Raw genomic sequence first — 22,956 nt, 5'->3', positions numbered from 1 at the left:
TCTTACAGTTACAATGTAGTCTTTCCCTCCATTCATTGTACATGCATAATGGATGTGACTAGTAGCAGAGTACTCAACACTGTGAGCTCCCTCTCTATTTCCCCTGCAATGTTTTTCAGATTTTGTCACTTTGGAAAAATAAGTGTGCAAGAGGATAACATCTATTGTTCAGTACACTGACTGTGCTATTGGACAAATGAAGTGAGATTGTGTTGGTGATTTCAGTGCATCTTTGTGAGCTTGATGCATGAGGTGATGCATTGTAAATACAGGCTCGCTTTTTTTAATGCTTAAGTTGACGATGGCTGATGCAGTTTGTGTTGTGTTTCTATACCATCTATCCATTTTCTCCCGGTGATTCTTTTCCGGGTTGCGTGGGGCACTGGAGCCAATCCCTGCTACCACAGGGTACATCCTGGACAGGTCGCCAGTCTGTTGCAGGACTAACACATAGAGACAAACAACCATTTGCAATCATATTCACACCTATGGACAATTTAGAATGACCAATTAACTTAACCCCAGTAACTGCATGTCTTTGGACTGTGGGAGGAAGCCGGAGTATCCGGAGAGAACCCGCGCAAACACAAGGAGAACATACAAACTGCACACAGAAAGTTGGCATGTGATTGAATAAGTTTTTACTTTGTAGCACAGAGACAACTTTACAACACTCTTCATGTGTCATTTGTTCTTGGTTAACATCACTGATGATTTCCTTACTAAAAATGATGAGGGTCCAGAGCTTTGATTTGTGTCTTTTAATGTAGTGTTATGGCGCCATTATACCCGCCATTCTTGGCCTTGCGAAGGGTGCCACACTCCAAAACTGACATTGCATTTGCTGGGTCAAGCCACGGTTTCATTTTGCCCAGTGGTGCACCTCTTGACATTTGTAACCTTGTGGTGGGTGCTGCATCCGATGTCACAGAGTTAAAGACACAAATGTTTTTTTAAGCACCTTTTTTTATGCTTTGTCACTACAGAAGCTCAGAGATTCAGAGGGCCCACTGCCTCGTGCCCTGTGATAGCAAGGCTCAGTGGGCCTAAAATTCTGAATAAGTGCTTATAAAAATGATGGATGATTTATTTATTTAGTTTTTGTTTTATGCTTCAGCACGACTAGCCTGAGAAAAAATATCTGTTTATGGAAACTGGGATGTGTATGTGACTGCGAGTCAGGTATTTGTATTGTAAAACCCATTGTGGACTTAAATTTTCCCCTGACAAATGCCTCACATAAAAAGAAGTAAAACTAAAACCAAAACTAAACAAAAACTAAATCACAGCAAACTAGAATTGAGCAGACTCACCCTGGAAACTAAGTGAAACTAAAATGAATCTGGAAGACTTCACCAGATTTTCAGTTGATGTGTCCGTGGTTGGTGTCAGCATAAATGTAACTTTAGTTAGAGATCTTCTCTTTAGATGTTTCAGCAACTGCTTTAAAGTGCACCACTTGCAAGCTGTAAGAAATGAAATGGCTGCATAGAAAGACTTAAAAGGATTCTTTTCCTTTGTTTTCATTCCCTGAAATGGGCTGACGCTGGAAGCAGGACAGCTGTGAACGTTTTGGAGAAAAGAAAAGAGTTTCTAACTTTTTTAAGGCTTGCAACAATATTATCTGACTGTGCTTTAATATTTGAAGTACCCACATGTTGGTGGTATAAAAAGGGAAATTCGCCCCCTGGTGGTCACATTTATTTAAGGGGTTGTGTGTTAGTACAGTGAAGTGGTGACCCAGATACCATTTCATATCAAAAGTGTGCTTAATAACTCTTTTCTCTGCGTATGGTACTTGAGCTTGTGTATATATGGGTTTTTTTTGTTTTTTTTAAAATAGGGCTCATAATGTCTCTATGGACCAGAGGCTGATTTTAACAAAACTAAGTGGATGACCTCAGTTTTTGGGTGGGAATACACACAGACAAGTAGAAGTGGTGCCGTCACAATCTTATTACATGAATATTGTGGCCAAAAGTGCACACAGTTCCTAATATCAATACTTTAGTGCATTTATTGTGAAAATAAAAACAAACAACCATAATGTAAGGAGGAGGGGACATTTGTAACCACTACTGTACGAAAAAACACAAAAAGCCAAACAAGAGGCTGTACTTAATCACAATTATATAAGTGCAGTTTTAAAGCAAATGTAAAGGTTTTAGTGTAAAATGATACATTTAAATATTGCAGGTTTGTAGTTGTACAATGCTTCTTTGGAAACAGAAAACACTGATTGTTTTTAATTGCAGTTAATCTTAGTTTGTAGGCAACAAAAAGCGACCAGTGCTAACCTGTGGTCATCAGCCATATGAGGTGGGTTGCAGAAACTGGATGAGGCTCTTGCATGTAGATACTTGCTTGGGTGTTTCTCAGCATGAGCACAACAGGACTTTTCTTCACCCCACACTTTTTCATTATTTGATGCCCTGAAGAAAGCCTGGCAAAACTTGAAAGTATGTTCACGGCACAGAGGGAGATGATTCCTGTCTCTATTTGCTAATTTTTATTTTGGGTTGTTGGATATTGGAGCAACAAAATATTCTGGTTAACACAGAAAAGCTGTCACACATATCAGTGGTTAAATTAATAAACCAAATGACTTGCATGTTTATGAGGGACTGGTAGATCTTAGTGGTGGGAATCACCAGAGACCCCGTGATATAATTGTTATCATGATAGTTAAATGCCGATATGATATCTTTGAGTTTTTAAACATTTTGTGATATGCTTGGTAGTGCAGTAAGATATATCCTGATATATTACAATTTATGACCTTTAAACTTTAAATTCTAATCTGTCTATATTGCCCTTATTATGTTCCCCTCATTTCAGTCATTTTTATTGCTGGAAAATGGCTCAACACTGTCATAAATGTTACATGCACCTGACAAACTGAACTGTTTGTATTACAGTCCAACTTAACTGAATGCAAACATGTGGGCTGCTGTGCTTTTACAGGTATTTTGAATGTGAGCCAGCAGCCGGCAGTCCTCAGTGAGATAGTCAGCTACAGTTACAGACACAGGAATATACAGCCCGTGACGATCACGCGTCACAAGTTAACGCAAGCCTTTCTGCTGTAGCCTACCTTTCGTCAACTTCAGTCGCTACTGTCTCGGTGCAGCTGGGTCTGTTAAAGCTGCACGTGGGAATATCTGGCTGTTTTGAGCATGTAAACAAAAGCTGTTGTTTTCCACAATGTTGCATGGACACAGGTCTTTGCACTTAAAGTAGGTGATTGATTGATTTTTGTTCTTTTGGCTTTGTCAACTTAAAAGTGAGCTGATGTAAGGTTAGCTTTGTAGTCCTTGGTTAATGTTATGTGAGGATGGTGGCGTATTAGATGAGCCCTCATGTTCGTAGTATTCCTGGAGTGTTTTACTTTCCTGTGACACTCTTGGAAATCCCAGCAGCAAACAGTGCTCTCTTTATTTATTTTTTTCTCTGATGCCGCTCTCTTTGTTTTACTAACTTCTTCCTGCACGCTGACCATCATCTCTTTGACCCCATAAATGGCAAACTTGGGTATTTATAAAACATTTAGTTTTGGCCAGATCTACTTCAAAGATTGTATTAATTAGAGTAAAAATCGTAACTGTGCAAATGAGGATTCTTTGAGCTTTGGAGTGATTTAAGCTAGTTAACATTGCCTTTATAAAGTTGTTCTAGAAAGTAGACAGTGACATCATTTGATATCTGTGTATTTTCCCGCAGCAGCTGCATTTAGCATGTATGCAGTAAGGGAGTCCATTTCTCTTGTAGTCAGTAACTGACTCTTTTTTGGCTGGAACTCGAGGAATCTATACAGTCTAGACACCAAATCTCCTCCCATGATCCCTGTGGGTCCTGAAGGTGGGAGGAGGGGGGTCTGTGTGTGTGTGTGTGTGTGTGTGTGTGTGTGTGTGTGTGTGTGTGTGTGTGTGTGTGTGTGCGTGTGTGCGCACCCACATACATACCCACAGAGCAGGCGCCTCATAGTAATACTCATTCAGGCCAGCTGTTAGGCCCCTGGTGGCTTTTCCCTTACCGTGGCAGACCCCGTCTCTACACTAACGGGCACACAAACCCACACAAAGACTTGTGCAACTCCCAACTAAATGGACTTTTCTCTTATCTAATGTTTAGTTCCTAATCTCGACAGTGGTTGGTTAGTCTTTGGTGATGCTGTCATGTTGTCATACTGTTGGGAAATGTGAGTAAAATAAATTTGCCCCTGTCTGGATGACACATTGCTGATTAGTAAGCATTTCCTCTCTCATTAGGTCTTGACCACCTGGAAAAGAGTCTGCTTTGTAGCCACAGTAGCCAAAACAGCTGCCTGTATAAATCAAGGTAGTATATGCCTTACAAGTTTTCATCTGTTGCACTGAAGAGACACTATTTTGGTTTTAGACCTTCTCTAACGAGCAGGCTTACATTGTCGAGGGACAATGTAAGCCTACAGTAGACGGTATTGAGCAGTTATTAAAACCTGCTGTAAATGGGCTTTTTCCTATTTTAACATGCCTGTAGAAAAGAGCACAGGTTTAACTCTTAATGATGTTGTCATGCTAAGCTGCAATTAATCAGTATACACAACAGCGGAACAAAGCACCTAAATAAATAATTCAGCTGTCATTAATGCTGTTGTTTTTACCCGTACTCTTTCTTTACTGTGACATATCCAAATGTTTTCCTTCAGAAAGGCCTATTGTGTAACTGTTATCTGACCAGTATGATGATATCATCAATGGGTTCTGGCCAAGGCCTCTTCATCCTCCACTCTGTTTCCTGGGGAATAACATATGTTTATATGTGATCTGTTGCTCCAGGCTCCGTTGAGTAATATTGCCTATTATTCACAGTTAAAAAAACAAAACAAAACAAAAAAACAAAATGAAAAAAACAAAAAGAGAGAGAGATGCACACAGGGAAAGCTACAGCAGTGGAGAGAAGAATGCAACCTCTTATGCATTCCTCTCTCAAATAACTGGTGCAATCCCCCTTTCTGTTTTGCAAGTTGTTTTCCATTCAGATCATGCCGTATATCACATTCTTGAAGGGGACGTATTATTATGTTCTTTTCTGACTGCATGATTTTATTGTTGGAAACTACTTGAGTAACTTTGCATGAATTGGGATGTGGTGGAGCCCCTTAGTTCAGCTGCCCTTTGAACAAATCTGTTTTTAGCTCTACCACTGTCTTTTAACCCACTTTCCTTCTACCTGGCTCTCCTGAGATGATTATATTATGAATATCTGCTCTCTTTGAAATCATGCATAGCCAACAGTGGGGGAAAAAACAAAAACTGTAAAATGGACTGTGCAGAACAGTCCAAAGCCCAAGTTTTTGGCTCACAGGTATTTCTTGCAGATATGCTGACCTCATTATTTGAAGCATTGGCTCATATGAGCCGATTTAACAGTGCAGCAGTATGTATATGAAAGAAAGTAATAGGTTCCCTTTTAATGAACTACAAATTGAGCTGCACGCATGCCTACATGTAATTAAGTTAACCTGACGTAAAGAAATCCCAACTGGAAGCAAAGAAAGGAAAAAAGTGACACTAGGGCCAAACCAAAGCTTAAACCAAAGCCTTTTCCATATGCGTAGGGCACACAATGTTTTAAACAGAACAATTGAAAGTGTATGCATGTGGATTTAGGACAAACACTCCTGTTGAGTCACTGACTCTCACCCTGGTTTTTGTTATTTGAAATCACTTCAGCATCAGAAAGACTGTGTTATGAAATCTCGGCTTGTGATTGCGCCGTTTCTGACTAGAAAATAAGTATTTACTGAACCATCTGTGTTTGTTTAAAGCTTTTGTAGCCAAGTTAGACTGTCTTTACTGATAGATTGCTCAAACTTGAATCGGCTTCTTTTATGTTGGCATCACTGCAGTTTTCGCTGTCTCAGTGCAACATGTGGGATCTTCCAACTTATCTCCCCATCGCACATACAGACTTGTGTGCTTACAGAGAACTTCCAAGTTGAGTTAGGAATGCAGCGTGGGAGCTTGTCACCACCTGGTTCCATAACACAAGCACACACACTGTCACACACTCACCCTGTTCTCCACTCCATACCCAAGCAGGCAGCCCCAGCTGTTGTTTTCTCTGCAGACAACCTGCTACCTAGCGTGCCAGCTCTTTCTTTTGGTAAACAGTTCAGCTTTACAGTTCAGAAATTTTCCTCTTGCAGATGATACGATCAAAGGCAGACATGAGGGTAGCACAAGCTGACGTTAGGGCATTTATATGTGGTCAGTGCCCCTTTGTTTGTCTTAAAAAAAAAAGTTCCAGTGTCAGTTAAGCGGGAGTAAGCAATCATTCTTTGATTTGTTTACTTTTTCCCCTCCTTGTCCAGTTTATTATGAAGTATGTCATGCCGTCCTGTCCCTTTATGTTGTAGTAAGCTTCTCTTCACAGAGCTTTAGGAGGGGGCCTGCAATGCTCGCTGCATCTGGATCCACTTAGACTCTAAGAAGAGCATAAGCACTTCCACTGCTGCAGCCTGAGAGTCTCATAGCCTGAGTGGCTTGCTTGTGTATCTGTTGCTGTTTTTACTCCAGTGGGCATTCAGACAAATGGGTCTTTCCCCAGGCATTTAGATAATGTCTCTAAGACATGTAATGTTGATAGCAGGAAAACTGTGCACAAAGACTGTTTCTTTCTTTACTTTTATTTTGTGTGTCTGTGCTGTCTTGTCACTGTGTGGTGATTGTGTTACCCACTGATTTACATCCAAAAGTAGTAATAGAAGCTTTTGTGCTAACACTCTTTCTTAATTTCTGTAGCACTGCAATCCATCTACTCACATGCAACCTTTTCTGTGCAGCTTTCTGTTTCCCTCTGGAAAGTTTCTGTCCTATTCTTTATCTGCGTACTCATAAAATAATATGTGATATATGTTTGCGATATATGTTTGAAATAAGCTGTTTAATGCCAGCACTCTGGGTAAAATTTCAGAGTTTCCCTAAAATCTGAAACAATACTGGATTAGCACCTATTTCTGAGGATAGCCCATTTGCTTGGCCTTTCTTCTATTCTGCTAACTTTCAGGCATTTGCAACACAGATGATTATGTCGTCATTTTAAACATGACGGATTGTTGTGTATATTCGACCCCGCCTGTGTTGTTTGCTCGGTATATGAAATTTTAACTCTAGGCTATCACCCATATGTTCCAGTACTCGGCAGGTTTGCATAATTATGACTTTTATGCAAGGTTTGCATCTTTCTGGCACATTCTCTGGATGGGCCACAACACTCCATCATGTGGAAAAATGAGGTTCTGCTTAGTCACCTGATACGAGTTGCCCTATTTTTGCTTCTGTCATCATGATAAAATGGTTCCCTCATTCCTTTTCCAATAGGTCGGCGGGGTTTAGCTGCCAGACCGTCTGTACTAAAGATTGCTGCAAAGCTGAGCTGTTAGTATACTCTTGTCCAATCAAATGGCGAGGATTAAACTATACACGTGAATGTACTTGTATGGTTAGCTTCCCTTCCATCAATATTAGTAACTTATTACCACCTGCAGCTACACTTCTACAACATTAACCTTGAACTAGACCAGCAACTGTTTTCTTTTTAAGTGTCTCCCTGTGGAGAATTACGTGGAAATCTAAACCCCCTAACCTCAAGTGCTGGTCTGCATGCCTCCGACACTCTGGCTGCATTCTCTAGAGGGTCCTGGATAAACAGCCACATGTGTACACACATGTATACATGAAACCTGATTCTTGAGTGTCTGTTCATATGACAGATTAAGGACAACTGACAGATGTGGATTACCTTGGGTGCTAAATTGTGTACAATAAAAATTAATGCGAAATTGTTAAGAAGAGGCCACATAGCTTTGTGCCACTCGCTACACCCCATCTTGTTGTATTCTAAAAGTTTATGCAGTTTAAATGTATATTCATTATTTTTCCATAATGCAGATCCATGGAATTTATAGCATTTTTACACAGTGTGGATATGCTGGTCTCTGTGCTCTTGTATGTGCAGGACAGAAATCAGACTGATGAAAGCTGTAGTTTTTCATCACCTTCTAATTTTCTTCTTTGTTCCAGTTTTGATTTATCATGCAAGTTCACTGTATACCTCTGCCTTCGTTGCCTTAACAAATGTCATCATATGAAAATGTTCCTAGCGGGTCTTTTTAATTTTGTTCGTGTTTTGGGAAGAGAAATCTGAGTCTGGGTCACGTCAGTGTTACCTGAACGTCTGTGCACAAATAGTTTGAGTCTTATTATGAGCGCTCATCCCATACTTCAAGTTTTGGACAAAGAAATCAGGAAGGCAAGAGGGGGGGTACATAGGAAACAGAGAGAGAGAGATAAAGGGCTAAAAGCCTCCTCGTGGGTGGATGTACGTCAGCTAACTGTTAACACACTAGGTTCAGATTATAAAACGCGAGCGAATGATTCTCCTATGATCTCACTTCCAAACAATGTGCTTCATGTTTCTCCATCTGCAACCTTTTTTCCTTTTTCCTCCATTTTTTTATAGCCCCTCTCCTCTTCCCCTCATCCTCATCTCCCCAACACTTTGTGACTGCGGTAAGTTAATGGGCCCTTCTCGGAGTCAGAGGGAGCCTGCATTTCTTCTTAATTGGTGTTTGGGGTGGTGCATGAGAGGAACACAAATGTTTGCCATACCAGCACTGAAGCAATGATGTAGGGCCTAGTGGCATGTGACTGAATGTTCAGGGTATTGAGTTTGTTGCTCAAAGCCAGTCAGACTGTGCCATATTGAACAATTCCCATAATTACTAATGAGACTAACAGACAAGCATACAATAGTGTGCTAAAGTACTGAGAGTATCATGGATATGTTGTTTTAGGCCCACCCATGTCAGTGCTGTTATTTGTATAGAGTCACCTCAACCTCTTGGCGGGATTCCTCTTAGTTTTAGATTTTAAAAAGCCAATCTGAGTTTGGCTGACACTTGCAGCCTCCAGAATACCCGTCAAATAAAAAATGAAAGGAAGAAAAACCCCATCACTGCAGTTTCCGCTGCACCATTCTATGCATTCATTTTCAGCCTTTCCCCAGCATTGAATAAAATTTGTCCCTTAAGCTTCATCTCGTAGACAAAATAAAACGGACGTACCCAATGTGACGTCACTCGTCGGATATGGAATCCATATTTTTTTAAAAAATTTTTAAGCAGGAGGAAAATCCTGTTTTTAATTTGTAAATCTGGAGGTGAGTTGGAACAAAGACAGGGTGCTTTTCTGCCTGGGCAAGGAAGAGAAAAAGTTATGAAACACATCAAACAAATCTGCAATGCCTGGGGCAAAATGTACAGTGGCCAGGTGCTAACTGGTAAAACTAAATAACACTAATCAAAACTGTCAAGACAAAGAATTTAGGGTATTTTTACACCTACAGTTAATTTTCTCTGGTCAGAATCAGTTGATGAGTTGAACTTGTACCTTTTCCCCATTGTTTGATTTGTTTCACACAAAGAAAACTCCAAGCAAACCACAGTGCGTCCCTTTTGGACTAGTAGATAACATGAAGAATTTCTCTAATTATAACTTCACTTTACGGCTAGTTGGTGCAGTTTGTATATTCGGGATGTCTGCGTTAGTCTGCCACACCCCTGAAATCAAAATATACCTGGCTACAGGACGGTGTTCAGCTCAAACTTGGAGCGTAGACATGGAAGTTGGGTTGGATCGAGGTTAAATGGAGATCATTTGGAACTGTAGCGAGACCACCTACTTCAAAGGGTCTCTTTGTAGTTGATTTGGTTTTTACTCTGTTCACATCTGCACAAGCAAACTGCACCAAAGGGGAAAAAAAACAACCAGAGTTTTATTTAAACCGACTAAACAGTGCAGGAATGAAAGCACCCTATGACTATAGAGTACAAAAAGTGGATACCAACACCGAAATACCTTAAGCTACGCTTATACATATATATAAAAAAGAGAGACAAAAAATAGAAACAATGACCAACCAACTCCTCTGGTTGGTCATTGTATAGAGGTCTATGGGAAAATGGCTATAGAGTCCCTTTCTCTGTTACCTAAGTAAACACTTTCCCCACTGACTTTACAGGGTTAATGGTTAGTTTAATCTCAAGTTGAATAAAACATGGGTCTCATTTTGTAAATTATCACAAATGAGCAGATTGATAGGCAGATTGATTGGCCATTAAGTTTGTGGACCCTCCGATTTGGAAAGTGGAAACGTTCACCTCGAGCCTTTGTAACGGGGCTTCATTGATGTATAGGTGATGTCACAGTGGCTATGTCCAACTGTTATACTGCCTATGATTTAAACGGAGTAATATTTTTTGGAAAACCTTTATTACACACATAGGAACATAAGTTGTCATCAACCTGACCAATGTTATTCTTACTTCCTCTGCTTTTTGTAATGTAGACTCACACTGAGCTAAAACAACACAAATGGAGGTACATGACAGAGCTTGCTACTTGACTGTGATATGAAAGAGCTAATAGTAAAGGACTAGGTGCAGTGTAGACTCACATGCATTGGAAAGAAGGGCTTTGGAGATGTTAACAAGATCAAGAGATTTAGTGATTTATTTTTAATAACCTTCATGCTTTCTCCTCTCTTTGTCCTTGACTGCATCAGTCTACACATTAACTGAGCCACACACGAAGTGACATATACACTTGCTCATAAAACTAGCCAATTATAGGTTGGACAATCAGTCTAATGCTCAGTAATCAGTAATATTTTACTAAGATGTATATACAGTCATGCGAAGAAGAATGTTTTCACAGGACTCAATGTATTTTGTTAAAAACTAAGTACACCCTTACTGGCATCCATAGGAATTAAGAGGGTAAGTAGCAGCCAGGTGCTGCTAGTCCACTTGATTAACATTCACATGTTTGCCACAGTCTTCTCAGGAATCCCTGCAAGTTCACCCCAAGGGCAGACCATGCAATGCTCAGAGAAACTGCAAAACATCTCAGACTATACAAGCCTGAGGTATCATGTAAAATTTTAATGACATCTCAATTAGATAAAAATGGAACAAGTATGGCTTGTTTGGAAGTGTTGCCAGGAGAAAGCCTCTTCTCTCTAAAACAGTGGTTTAGGTTGGTGGAATTGCATCTGAACAAAAGATTTCTGGAAGAATGTCCTTTGGACCATGTACCACAGTACAACGTTTGGTGAAAGCCAAGCACACACTCACCACAAACATGCTATCACTCTATAAACCAAAGAATTCTAGAGTCGGATGTGAGGCCATTTGAGGCCATTCGTCCAACAGCTTGGCTGAAATTGGGTCATGAAACAGGAGGTGTTACTTTGACCTAGTCAAAGTCCAGACCTCAATCTGATTGAAATGTTCTGATGGTATCTTAAGAGAGCTTTGCATGAGAAATTGCCTGTAACCTCAATGAACTGAAGCAACCTAAAGAAGAGCAGGCCAAAATTCCTCCATTCCTCTAAAAATGTGCAAGAGTCATACAAAAAATTATTTCATGTTATTGCTGATGAAGCAGTTTCTACAGTTTTTACATGACTCTGTAGAATCCCGTGTGAAAATATTATTTTAACCAGTAGTTGACAAAGTTTACATCAGTCAACAATGTCACTACATTCCCATTGTGTTTCAAAGATAAGTCACCGTCGTCAGTATGCTTTCCTGTGTAGGGTGTATGTTTAGTCCTTGCTTTTGAAATGAAATTCCAATGAAAAGGTCAACCAAGCAAACTAGCTTGGCACTCCTTCTATGCATTATGGTGTCCACCCAGTCAGCTTCCCAACAACACCTACATGACTGGACTTCTGATCTCTGTATTCAACCACATACACACAGTGAAATGTAAGTCATTTATGTGGAAAATATTTGCCAGGGGTAGTCAGAAGCATGTTAAATGCTGTGGTTTTCAAAGCAGTTTCAGGATTCAGTGTATTGATGACCAACGGTCTGTCATATAGCATGGTGGGACAAAATAAGATGATTGAAGACTCCGTACTTTCTCACTTGTGTATTCCTGTTATGATGAATGGGGAGAACTTTTTTTTCCTTTTCTCTCTGTCTTCTAGTATATATGGTAATTGTAGCTATGCAGGTTTTGTAGTAATTGTTTTTCTTTGTCCTGTTGCACTACTTGATGAGTCAAGCGCTGTATGTATGAAAAGAGGAATCATAGATAGGCTGGTTGAAATCTGGTCTCATCTTCCAGTTATTTTGCATTATACCTTTGCGTCTTAATATTTGTGTCTTTAAATAACACACACACGCACACACACACGCGCACACACACACACACACACACACACACGCACACACATGCACACACATGCACACATACAATATAATGGTCAGTTGGGGCACAGGAGGGGGCTTCTTGCATATGTTTTTAGGAATGGATTCCTAGATTTAGTTAAGAAGCTTGCGTCAAATAGTTTATAGTTTTTGAGGTTTTTTGACAAATGCCATTGGCAGCTTTAGTAACATTCCAGACTTTGTTGCTTTTAATTATAATTTTGACTTTTTTCATGTGATTTAATTCAGTAGATTTAGTACGGTAGTGTGTTGCAACCTCCGCTTTAGTGATTAATACAGAGATAGCTGAGGGAAAGAGAGAGTTGTGAAGTTGTCCAGCAACTTCTGCCAAGGGTTATTTCTTCTTCTAGTTATGGTCAAGGCAGAGACCCTGCCTCAAAACCACAGAGCCACGTATGTTTCTCTAAAAGTAAAACAAATACAAGAGACGGTGACAGGCCCTCATTTTGATTAATTTCAATATGTTGCTCACTTAATTCCCGTTTCAAATGACCTGTGGTAAATGAGTGTGAAGTCCAGAGCACACACTGGCAGAAGTTATACTTTTCTCCCTGTTGATTGAGCACTTTAGCTATGCCTTTAACAACCTGTTTCCAGAACAGATTCCTCAACCTGTAAACATTTCAGACTGCAGAGAGAGAGAGGGAGAACTGAGAGAGAGGGGATAGTGGCAGAAAGATGAAGGGGGGGAGGGGATTTAAGCATTTTAGGAGGAGGAGTGTCTTGTAATTATCCTATGACTTCAGCAGAAAGAAAGGAGGAATTTATTTAGAAGTATACACCATCTGAACTCTTTTCATAGTTTGAAATTAGAGCGTTTGACTCACATGTTGGCATGGGTTTTGGGATACTGGTGGGGTGTTGTTTGTATTCTTCTCGGAGAGTGTGTGTGGTAGTGGTCTCTCCCTCCTACTTTTGAGGTGGGAGGGCTCAGCTGATGTCATTGAGTGCAGCAAACTGAGCCTGAAAGAGGCTCTTTGTTGGCAGCTGCAGCACGAGTAGTCCCTGTGCCTCGGATACTCACTCACACAGGGGGACAGGAGAGAGGAATGGCACCGCACAGACGGCCCTAGTGTGTACTCAACTGATAAATCTACAAGTTGAGTAAATGTTTGGACCAAATCTGCGCTATTTTGTTGGGTTTTTTTGGTGATTGTTCAACTGTGGAGGCAACCTAAAGCCAAAGAGGGGGAAAAAAACATGGAGACGCTCATAAGGAAAAGTTGGTAGACTTTGCCGGACAGCGGACTCTTTCTGTTTCGAAAAGGAGTGAGAAGAATAAAAGGATACATTTCAGTTGGAAGGACTCCGGGAAAAGCAAACCAGTATCAATTTCTTCTTTACTTGGTGCTCTTTCTTACTTTTGTCAGCTTCTTTGGGGTTTTTTTATTATTCTTTTGTTGGACACATGTAGACGAGATACGTTCAAGGGACGTCTGGTTTGAACAAGCAACAATATTTTCAGCGTGAAGGGAAAGAAAGCAAATGAAAATGTTGGAGATATGCCTAAAATTGGTGGGGTGTAAATCTAAGAAAGGCCTCACGTCGTCCTCCAGCTGTTATTTGCCAGGTAAAGAAATCTATTTTTCTTTTTCTATTGATTTTTACAGTTTGCCAAAATAGGAACAGTCACAGGAGAGATGTGAGAAATGGAGAAAAAGTAAAGGCTTATGAGCACACGGGAAAGGAAGAAAAGGTTGAAGTATCACCGTGTAAAATCTCAACAATCATTTCTGAGTTCTGGAAAGTGAAGAATGGGGAGGGGAAAGCGGAGATCAAGCTCAGGGGAGGGTTGGGGAGCCCAGACACACTGGCTAGCTGGAGAGGAAAAAAGTGGAAAATGAGACGGAGAAGAGAATACAAGGAAATCTGACTCCTGCCCATGTCCCACTTAACTCTTGTTTATGTGGAGAGGGGATCTAATCTCAGTCTGCGCTCCCTTTTTCTTCTCTGCTGTATTACACTACTTCAATCTTGTTTAGTGCTCCCATAATGAAGTTAGTAGATAATGAAAGAGGGAGGGGGGGTTGTGAACTTTTTTCCTAGCGTCACGCACAGTTGATTTCCGGATTATCTATGCAACACAAGGGGAATTCAACGAAATCCAGGACATATTGGGTCTGTACATAGTAAAAGATTAGTACTGGGAGACTGACTGAAGTCTTGTGTGTTCTGTAGATTGCACAACCAAATGATTTAATAGAGTTAATAGTACTTGTACGGCCCCATTGAAGTAAGTGACAGTGATAAAGAGCCTCTAACTCTTAGATCTTATTGTAGACGGCACAACAAATCTCCTGATTATGCCTCAGGGAGGCTGTGTTTGTCTTTGATCCATGAACAAAGCAAATTATTTGACATTGTTGGAATAATTATAATCCATGGGCATAATAGCAGGAAGATTGTGGATATTTTCAGAGAACTTGGGGTTTAAATGGTGTTTCCTTCATGCATAGTTGCCTACTTTTTCACCTGGTTCCCTGCTATCTCCCACGAACATCTTGCAAACATATCTACAGTCAGTCGAAGTACATCACCACTTCCTACTTCAGTCATAGCATCTTAAGCAAAAGGAATATATTAGGGTAGAGGGTTTCCCTTTTTGAGCACTCATAAATATGTAATTTTGTACTGTGTGTGTTCCATCTGCAATAAATCAGCCTTTTTTTCTGTTTTACCAGTTGATGGGAACTAATTGATGGGAACTAACAGCTGTACCAGCTGGTTAGTTGCATTTGTAAACTGGTTCATTAGAGATAAGTAGAATCACCAGAATGACACAGCTCCTAGTTTTTTGCAGAAATTTTCTTTCTTGCATCAGTGTTTGACTTCCAGTGCATTTCTAATGCTGATAGAAGTGCAGTCATGGCTGTAAATTCTTTAGGAGTTCCTCACATATTTAATCATTTTGACTGCCATCTCACTAATGCAGCCAAGACATGCTGTAACTTCTCCCACTCCATGACTGGGGAGAGCTGCGGTCTGATATGAGGGCTGCTCCCATTCTTTGCTTCTTTCTTTCATTTACCTCCTTTTTTCTGTTTTCATATGACTTTTCATTTCCCCCCTCTTTCTCTCTCTCTGTTGACCCATGTGTCAGCATGCTGTCATCCTCTCACAAATAGCTGCAGTATTTCTGGCCTGTTAAGTGGGCATGTGTGGCATGGGCTGTTAAAATCGCTGCCCACACACTGTACGACCAGCCCAAAGTGTATGCAGTCCCCCGGCCCATTTGAGCCGGTTTCCTATCTTGCTCGATCTCTGGTCTTATCTGTTTTTGTTGCTAAAATTAAGCTTATGAATGAATGGCTGGCTGTGCTTTTGAAGGTTTACACCTTGGACAAAAGGACAGGAGAAATATAGAAATGTAGGTATGAGCCAGATCTATCCTGTGTGTCATCAGCAGCTGAGCCATCTGGTCCTTTAGCTACAAAAAAAAAAAGCAGCACATTTAGTTATGATAGTCTCACTGTGAGTAGGCTGGTGAGCCTAGCTTGCCAGAAGAGTTGGTGTGAAAGGATTTCATTAGCCTCCAAATACACTGATGCCTGGAACTTGTCAACAATGTCATGTGACAAGTTGTGGGCCTGTTTACTTTGTATAGGGTTATATTAGTTTACTCCTGTATGTTAAATCTTTGAAATACTTTAGGTTGTGAGGAATTTGGAAGTCATATCATCTCCCGCTGTGACTAGAAAGCTTGTCCATTACACAATGGTCCTTTAAGCTCATGTTGAAATGAACACATTTGTTGCTGCTGTTATTGAATAACAGCCACTGCTTTTTCCACAAACTGTTATCTTTGCAATATGGTTATTCACTCATACAATAATAATGCATTAAATCAAATTGTGGTATCAATCTTCAAAATGTTGGTGTGAGTTGCCAGTTTTGGAGATATCCACTTTAAAAATGTATTCAGTATACTGAAACTAGTGTAATATCTTTTTACACCCATCATGAGGCAGTTACAAAAAAATGGAGTAGAAATTGTTTTCTTTGTACAAAACAAGCAAAAACCTGTGATTGGAGGTTTGTACCAGTGACAGCGTGACTGGACGAACCATTAATGGCACACCCCTTGGGGTACATGCTTGTTTTGGTTGGTGAATGTAGAGTAGATAAGAACATGCTTTTCTTTAATTGCAAATAGGCATTGTAATGAAAAATGCATATGTAAATGCATAATTGGCTATATTTTATTGACTTTTGCCTTTTAGGTTACATTATTGGCTTGAGGTAGAGCTATCTTGTTCTATGAACGAGCCCAACTTCCTCATCTGAAGCTGTAAGTTGTCCTTAGTCCATTGTTAGTCTTGGAATAGGTTACTTATTTCTGTTACAGGATTTTCATAGATGCACTAATGGAAAATTGTCTGGTTTCTTTTTCATCGGGTCAATTAATCACATGTGTTTAGCTGAGTCTTGATTTGTCTGCAGTTTTTCAGTTGGGTCAGAGGCACAACTGTTGAGCATAATTGCTAAATTACTAAATAAACACAATTACAAGTCAGAATATTTTGTCTGCTGTTACCAAATCAGATGTTTTCTTAATCATTCACCCTTTCAGTCAAACATTTGGCCTTTGGTATGGTATGGTGGTATGTGTTGTAATCCATGCAAGACTTTTACATAAAACAAAAGGAGCAGTGAGCATTAAGAGCACAGCAAGGAATGTGGTGATAACCAAAGGAAAGTGATGCAAGATGACTGTCAGCTGTTGTAAGGGAGAGAGAAAAGTGAGCACATGGGTCAGTTTTATAGCCTGTGATGCCCAGGTGACCCAGATCAGCTGACAGCGTTTCTGAGTCAAGAAGTTTCCTGCTGAGCTCACAGATAAAATGGATGTAAAATGGCCTAAAGCTGTTAAATGATAAGATCTACACTGCTGCGCTTTGCCGGTAAAACTTAATTTGTCACATGCTAGTAGCTAGCCATTTGTTTTTTGGGAATGCTTGAAAGATTGAAATGCAAGATGGGTCCAAAACACGTGTGACAACAGCTGAGGAAACCGCACAGTTGAGCTCATTTTATAGGCCAAACTGCATTTAAATAGTTTCTCCTCTTTTTCTTCTTCTTGCTCTTCACTGTAAGCAAAATCCTTCTTTTTTTTTTTCTGTGTATTATTTTATTTCTGTTACATTCTGAATGTTATCAATCAGGTTTACTTCTTATGCTTTGTTATAATTTAAGACGTATATAACAAAATTTTAAATTAAACTACTTTGAACTTATCTATTTTATATTTACAGACAAGATCAGTGGTGAAACATATTCTCATGGCCTAACTTGGGGGGGAGGGTGATTGTCTAGGTATTTAGGAAAATTAAATCTAAGCAGGGATAATCCAGGAAATGAAAAGTTGTAGAGGCATGAGGGACAATTTAGATCACATGATTGGCCTCTTTACTCTTGATTTCATGGTGGGATCACAACTGATGAAGCAAAACATGGGCTGAATGTGATAGAAAAAAGTATAAAATGACAGATGGAGAGGTTACAGTTCTGAATCATCCAATTTGTGTGTGAAAATGCTTCACAGGGTCAGTGTTGTGGTGTCTCTTCTGGACTTCATAATTAATATTTTTGCTCATATTTAAGTTTCATACTTGTATTCTGACAGGCTTGTTGTTGTTGTTCTTCCAGAAGCTCTCCAGAAGCCAGAAATTGAGGGTCAGGGTCTGACAGAAGCAGCCCGCTGGAACTCCAAAGAAAACCTTTTGGCTGGACCCAGTGAGAATGACCCCAACCTGTTTGTTGCCCTCTATGATTTTGTGGCCAGTGGTGACAACACTTTAAGCATTACTAAAGGTAAGAGGGTGGGGGTAATTAATGAAGGTTTTATAAAAAATTTTATATATATTTAATTTTTGGGGGGTCAGTTTTTCCATTTAGCAAATAGTAATAATTACAAAGCAGTACTTGTGAAGGCAGAAAGAAAAGGATTACATACAAAAGTATGCAAGTGGAAATGAACCAGGCAAGCTAAGCACCTTATTAAACTCCAGGTCACAAGGGCACTACAAGGAAGGAAATAATGCTGACCATTGCCCAATTGTTGTAAGAGTAACTCTAATTTAGAATGAGTCAGGTCAGTTTCTGAAGAAGGCTTGGTTGAGTTTGTAATCTAAACCAACACACATCTATTAAATGTGAGTGGGATGTAACTTACAAAATGATCTCTACTGGAGATTGCTGAAGTCTTTATACGATTCTTACCATTGCTGGGAATCCACTTATTAGTGTCCTGTCTCCTTCCCGTTCTGCCTTCGCTCCCATCTGACTCTCACTTCCTGACGATGGCCTCACACGTGGGTCGTTTTCCACTGAAGCGATTGTAAAACAATGCTGCAGACACAGACAAACAGAGGAAGGAAGAATGGATCTTAAGCACAGGAATAAACAAGAAAATGTCCTGTACAATGCTGCCTTCCAGCTTGTTATAATGTTGCAAAGATTAGGTCTCAGTTTACTTTGGCTGTTTATTGCCAAACAAAAGGATTACACAATTATTTAATATAAAAGCAAAAATAGGCCACCATCATTATTTAATTGTGTATGTTTTTAATGTCTTTTATGTTGTGTATATGAATAGTTTATTCTCAGAATGTTTTCATATTATGGTGTCTTCAGGATAAGTTGCAATTTATTTGGATAGCACCTTTCAAGATAAACATCACAAAGTGCTTCACAGCTAAATGCCAGATCATGAGAACAAAAGTTAACCAAACCCAAGTCTTAAAAGATGAGTTTTTAGCTGGTTTTTGAAAGAGATTAGCAAGTCCACAGATCTCAGGGTCGCAGCTCCTTTAGTTTTCAGCCTTATATACTGCACAGCCAACAGACCCCTGATCACATGACCTCAGGGACCTGCTGGGAATGTATGAATGTAAAAGTCAAATAAAGCTCTAAAAGTCAAAATCAGAATCTTAAAATGGACTCTGAGGTTAATAGAGAGTCAGTGTAAGTGAATTGGCAACAGTGTGATCTGAGTACTTAGAAGACTCAACCAGAAGTCTTGTAGGGGTGTTCCAAACAACTTTGAGATGTTCCGAGGAGTTTTTGCAACTCCTGAATAATTAATTACAATATTCCAGACATGATACAATAATGTTGACTTTCTATGTTGACCAGGGGAGAAGCTGCGTGTGCTGTGTTACAATCATAACGGCGAGTGGTGTGAAGCACAGACCAAGAATGGCCAAGGTTGGGTGCCGTCCAACTACATCACCCCAGTCAACAGCCTGGAGAAGCACAGCTGGTACCACGGACCCGTGTCACGGAACGCGGCAGAGTACCTGCTCAGCTCGGGCATCAACGGGAGCTTTCTGGTCCGTGAAAGCGAAAGCAGCCCCGGTCAGAGGTCCATTTCTCTGCGGTATGAGGGGAGAGTGTACCATTACAGGATTAACACTGCGTCTGATGGCAAGGTGGGTATCAGCGGAGAGAAAGAGTCACACAATAAGAAAGTATTTATGTTTTGTTTTGTTTTTTTTAAATGGGTTCTTTACAAGCACTTTTCCAACTTACTCCACGTCTCTAAGTGGTTGTTTTCTCACATGCTTCCACAATAGTTGGTACTGGGATGGTTCATCTGTGTCTGACTGGCCAGCACGTCTTGGTAATCAGGTAGTGCTAACAGTGTGTTCATGATAGCTTTTAAATGTGTGTGCTTGCAACACATTCAAAACTCTAGCTCAGTGTTTTTAAGTAATTTAATTAATTAACGCTACACAAACACACACACACACACACACACACAGACACAGACACACACACACACACCAGCAAGCCACAGTAGGCCAATCCCTGTTTGATGAGTGTGAAGTCATTTAATTTAGTAAGTGTATTTTTATAGAGTGCTGCGTTCTTGCCAAAAAATATCTATAGGAAGTAATCGTTTAACTTACGTGCACATATTGTTCATATTGTTGTCTCCTTGAGTATCACAGCATTACCAACTCACATACACTCACTCTAATACACACTAAATGCTGCCTTCCTGTCTTGCCTTACGGGCACTGTACAAGTCAAATTAAATCAAATATTTTTAATGGCATATTTAAAACCACACAGCATACAATTGTATAATTTAATACCGTTTCCACCGTCATTCCGGCCGAAGAATGATGGAAAACCAGTGGGGACAAGAAGGCCTATTATTTATATTGGCTAGCAGTGGCAACAGTGCTGCAGGTATAATTGCACCAGCACAAAGAAAGGATTAAACAACCTCCTGCTTGCACAATCCACTGTCACACTAGTCTTACTCCTGAGTTTTAAATGTGCAGTGTCTCTAGAGGGGGAAAAAAGATGAAAGAGATTTGTTTTTAATTCGTGCTTGATTTAATTTTATTCAAGACTAAAGACCTACAAGTTGTACATGTTTCTGTACTTCTAATTGTAACCTTTTGCTTAAATCCTTTGGAGTTGAGGCTGACCAACAACTTAAGAGGAAGTTTATTTTAAGAACTTTAAAAATGCAGACTACCAGTATTTAATGTTCATGGCAGATCCACGTAGGTGGCTGAATTTCTTGAGTGGGATTCCCCCCTCCTCCCCCCAAAGTCTATATCGGTCGAGAAGCCACTTTTGGCCGTGTCACCCTGCTGTTTGTGATGGAGCGAGGTGAACTAGCTTTAGGAACGCCAGCTATGAGAAGAATGCCTCTAACCACCACTGTGCTTCTCATAATGACCAGCAGACGCGAGGCCTGGCCAGACACTGACGCCCATGCAAAGACATGCATTAGCACAGATGCAGCCAAGTATGCACACACATACAAAGAAGCGAATGGACAAACACAGGCGCTCTATCTCACACACACATACACACACTTGGTTCCCCATCGCATATTGTTTTCCATCCTCCCACTGAGCTACAAGTCAAGCGTCTGGTATGATAGAGTTCGCCAATAATTTGAAATTACCTCAGCACTCCCTGGAGCTGCAGGTTTTGTTGCACATTGGCTCTGTGATTAACACTGCTCTGAATAAAGAAAAAAAAAAGATTTTCATGTTGGTAAGCTCTTTTTTTCTTCCCCCTCCTAGATTTAGTAAATGGTCATGGTTTAAACCATTAAATCGTCTTGAGGTTTCTACGGGCTTTTCACCGCAGTCAAGGTTGTTCTCTTTCTTCCCCCCCCCCCCCCCTCCACAGGCCTTCATCTTGCGCAAAGAGCCTATTCACAAGAATGAAAGAAAGGCAGAAGTCACATTGTGGAACAAAAATCAGTTTTTGTTCTGAAAAGGCTAGAAAATCTGTCCACTTTGTTCTGTCCAGTATCCTTCCACCTGCCAATTACTGTACATGCTTAGCAGGCATGTGCCCCTTTCACTGTAACACAGCAGTGGCTAAAAAAATCTGATCTCTAATCTTTTGCATCCACTCAAATATAGAATCTCTTTCTTTTTCCCCCCTCCTCTACAGCTTTACGTCTCATCTGACAGCCGTTTCAACACACTGGCTGAGCTGGTGCACCACCATTCCACCGTGGCCGACGGCCTCATCACGACACTGCACTACCCAGCGCCGAAGCGTAACAAGCCCACCATCTATGGAGTTTCTCCCAACTACGATAAGTGGGAGATGGAGCGCACTGACATTACCATGAAGCACAAACTAGGAGGGGGCCAGTATGGGGAAGTGTACGAAGGCGTTTGGAAGAAGTACAACCTCACTGTCGCTGTCAAGACACTAAAGGTACGAAGACACAGAGAAGATTAGCATCCACCTACTCATGTGGAAACATTTTGACACCTACTGGTGTTACATATTAATGTTCCAAGGTTTTAATTTGGCTGAATAATACTACCATCTGGTGTAGCACAGATGCAACTGCACCCAGCCATCCTTTGCTGTCCTCACTTGCTTTTTTCTTTTTTTCTTTCTTTCCATAAACTGTGTAGGAGGATACGATGGAGGTGGAGGAGTTTCTGAAGGAGGCTGCGGTTATGAAAGAGATCAAACACCCTAACCTAGTGCAGCTGTTAGGTATGTGACTAAAAACAACAATCATTGCTTTAATGTGGGGGTTTTACATAAACAGTGTTTACATGTAACACATGTATGCAAAATCTTCTGTTAGAAATGATGTATTTTGTTGTTAGTGGCTCCATAGTGTAGATGCCTAACAAGCTGGGAGGAGAGATGGTTCACTTTGGGGTTGCATCTGGAATAAAAACTGCGCCCAAAAAAGCTGTGAAATGATGATTTGTGTTGTGGGACTCGTGTTTTTGGCAGGCGTGTGCACACGGGAGCCCCCGTTCTACATCATCACAGAGTTCATGACCCACGGTAACCTGCTGGACTACCTGAGGGAGTGCAACAGAGAGGAGGTCAATGCTGTGGTGCTGCTACACATGGCCACACAGATCTCCTCTGCCATGGAATACCTGGAGAAAAAAAACTTTATACATAGGTGGGTTTGAAGGCCTAAAAAGCAAAATTGCTAACCTGTCCTGGGTTTATAAGACAAATGTTTTTTTTGTACCCATCTTCAGTTTTAAGCTGGAAGGGACAAAAAACACCTTTCACTTCATATCCCATTTTCTCTTGTTTTTCTTTTTTTTCTCCCCTCTCCTTCCTGAGCAGTGCTCCTCTCACACTCTCATTGTATCACAGACAAGTTGATGTTGTAGCAAAGCTCGTTTGTTCTGGCACGTCCAGCCGTA

The 22,956-nt window shown here is 40.5% G+C and overlaps 1 protein-coding gene across 2 annotated transcripts in view; it reads left to right on the top strand.

Moving 5' to 3' along the window:
* The window catches only part of abl1 (c-abl oncogene 1, non-receptor tyrosine kinase), a 32,375-nt gene that overhangs the window by 4,303 nt on the left and 5,116 nt on the right, over window positions 1-22,956 (top strand). The window contains exons 1-6 of one of the 2 annotated variants that reach the window (XM_005470343.4): window positions 13,128-13,853; window positions 17,930-18,094; window positions 19,418-19,713; window positions 21,713-21,985; window positions 22,192-22,276; window positions 22,526-22,703. In XM_005470343.4, the coding sequence (XP_005470400.1) occupies window positions 13,769-13,853; window positions 17,930-18,094; window positions 19,418-19,713; window positions 21,713-21,985; window positions 22,192-22,276; window positions 22,526-22,703 (1,082 nt within the window). In that variant the 5' untranslated portion in view covers window positions 13,128-13,768. Of the gene's footprint in view, window positions 1-13,127; window positions 13,854-17,929; window positions 18,095-19,417; window positions 19,714-21,712; window positions 21,986-22,191; window positions 22,277-22,525; window positions 22,704-22,956 lie in introns of those variants that run through there. The other variant, XM_005470342.4, reaches the window with a different exon arrangement.

The sequence above is a fragment of the Oreochromis niloticus genome, linkage group LG7 (assembly GCF_001858045.2).
Source record: "Oreochromis niloticus isolate F11D_XX linkage group LG7, O_niloticus_UMD_NMBU, whole genome shotgun sequence".
In the NCBI taxonomy this organism is placed as follows: domain Eukaryota; kingdom Metazoa; phylum Chordata; class Actinopteri; order Cichliformes; family Cichlidae; genus Oreochromis; species Oreochromis niloticus.
Note: the sequence above shows the minus strand (reverse complement) of the source record. Positions and strands in the feature narration are given on the sequence as shown.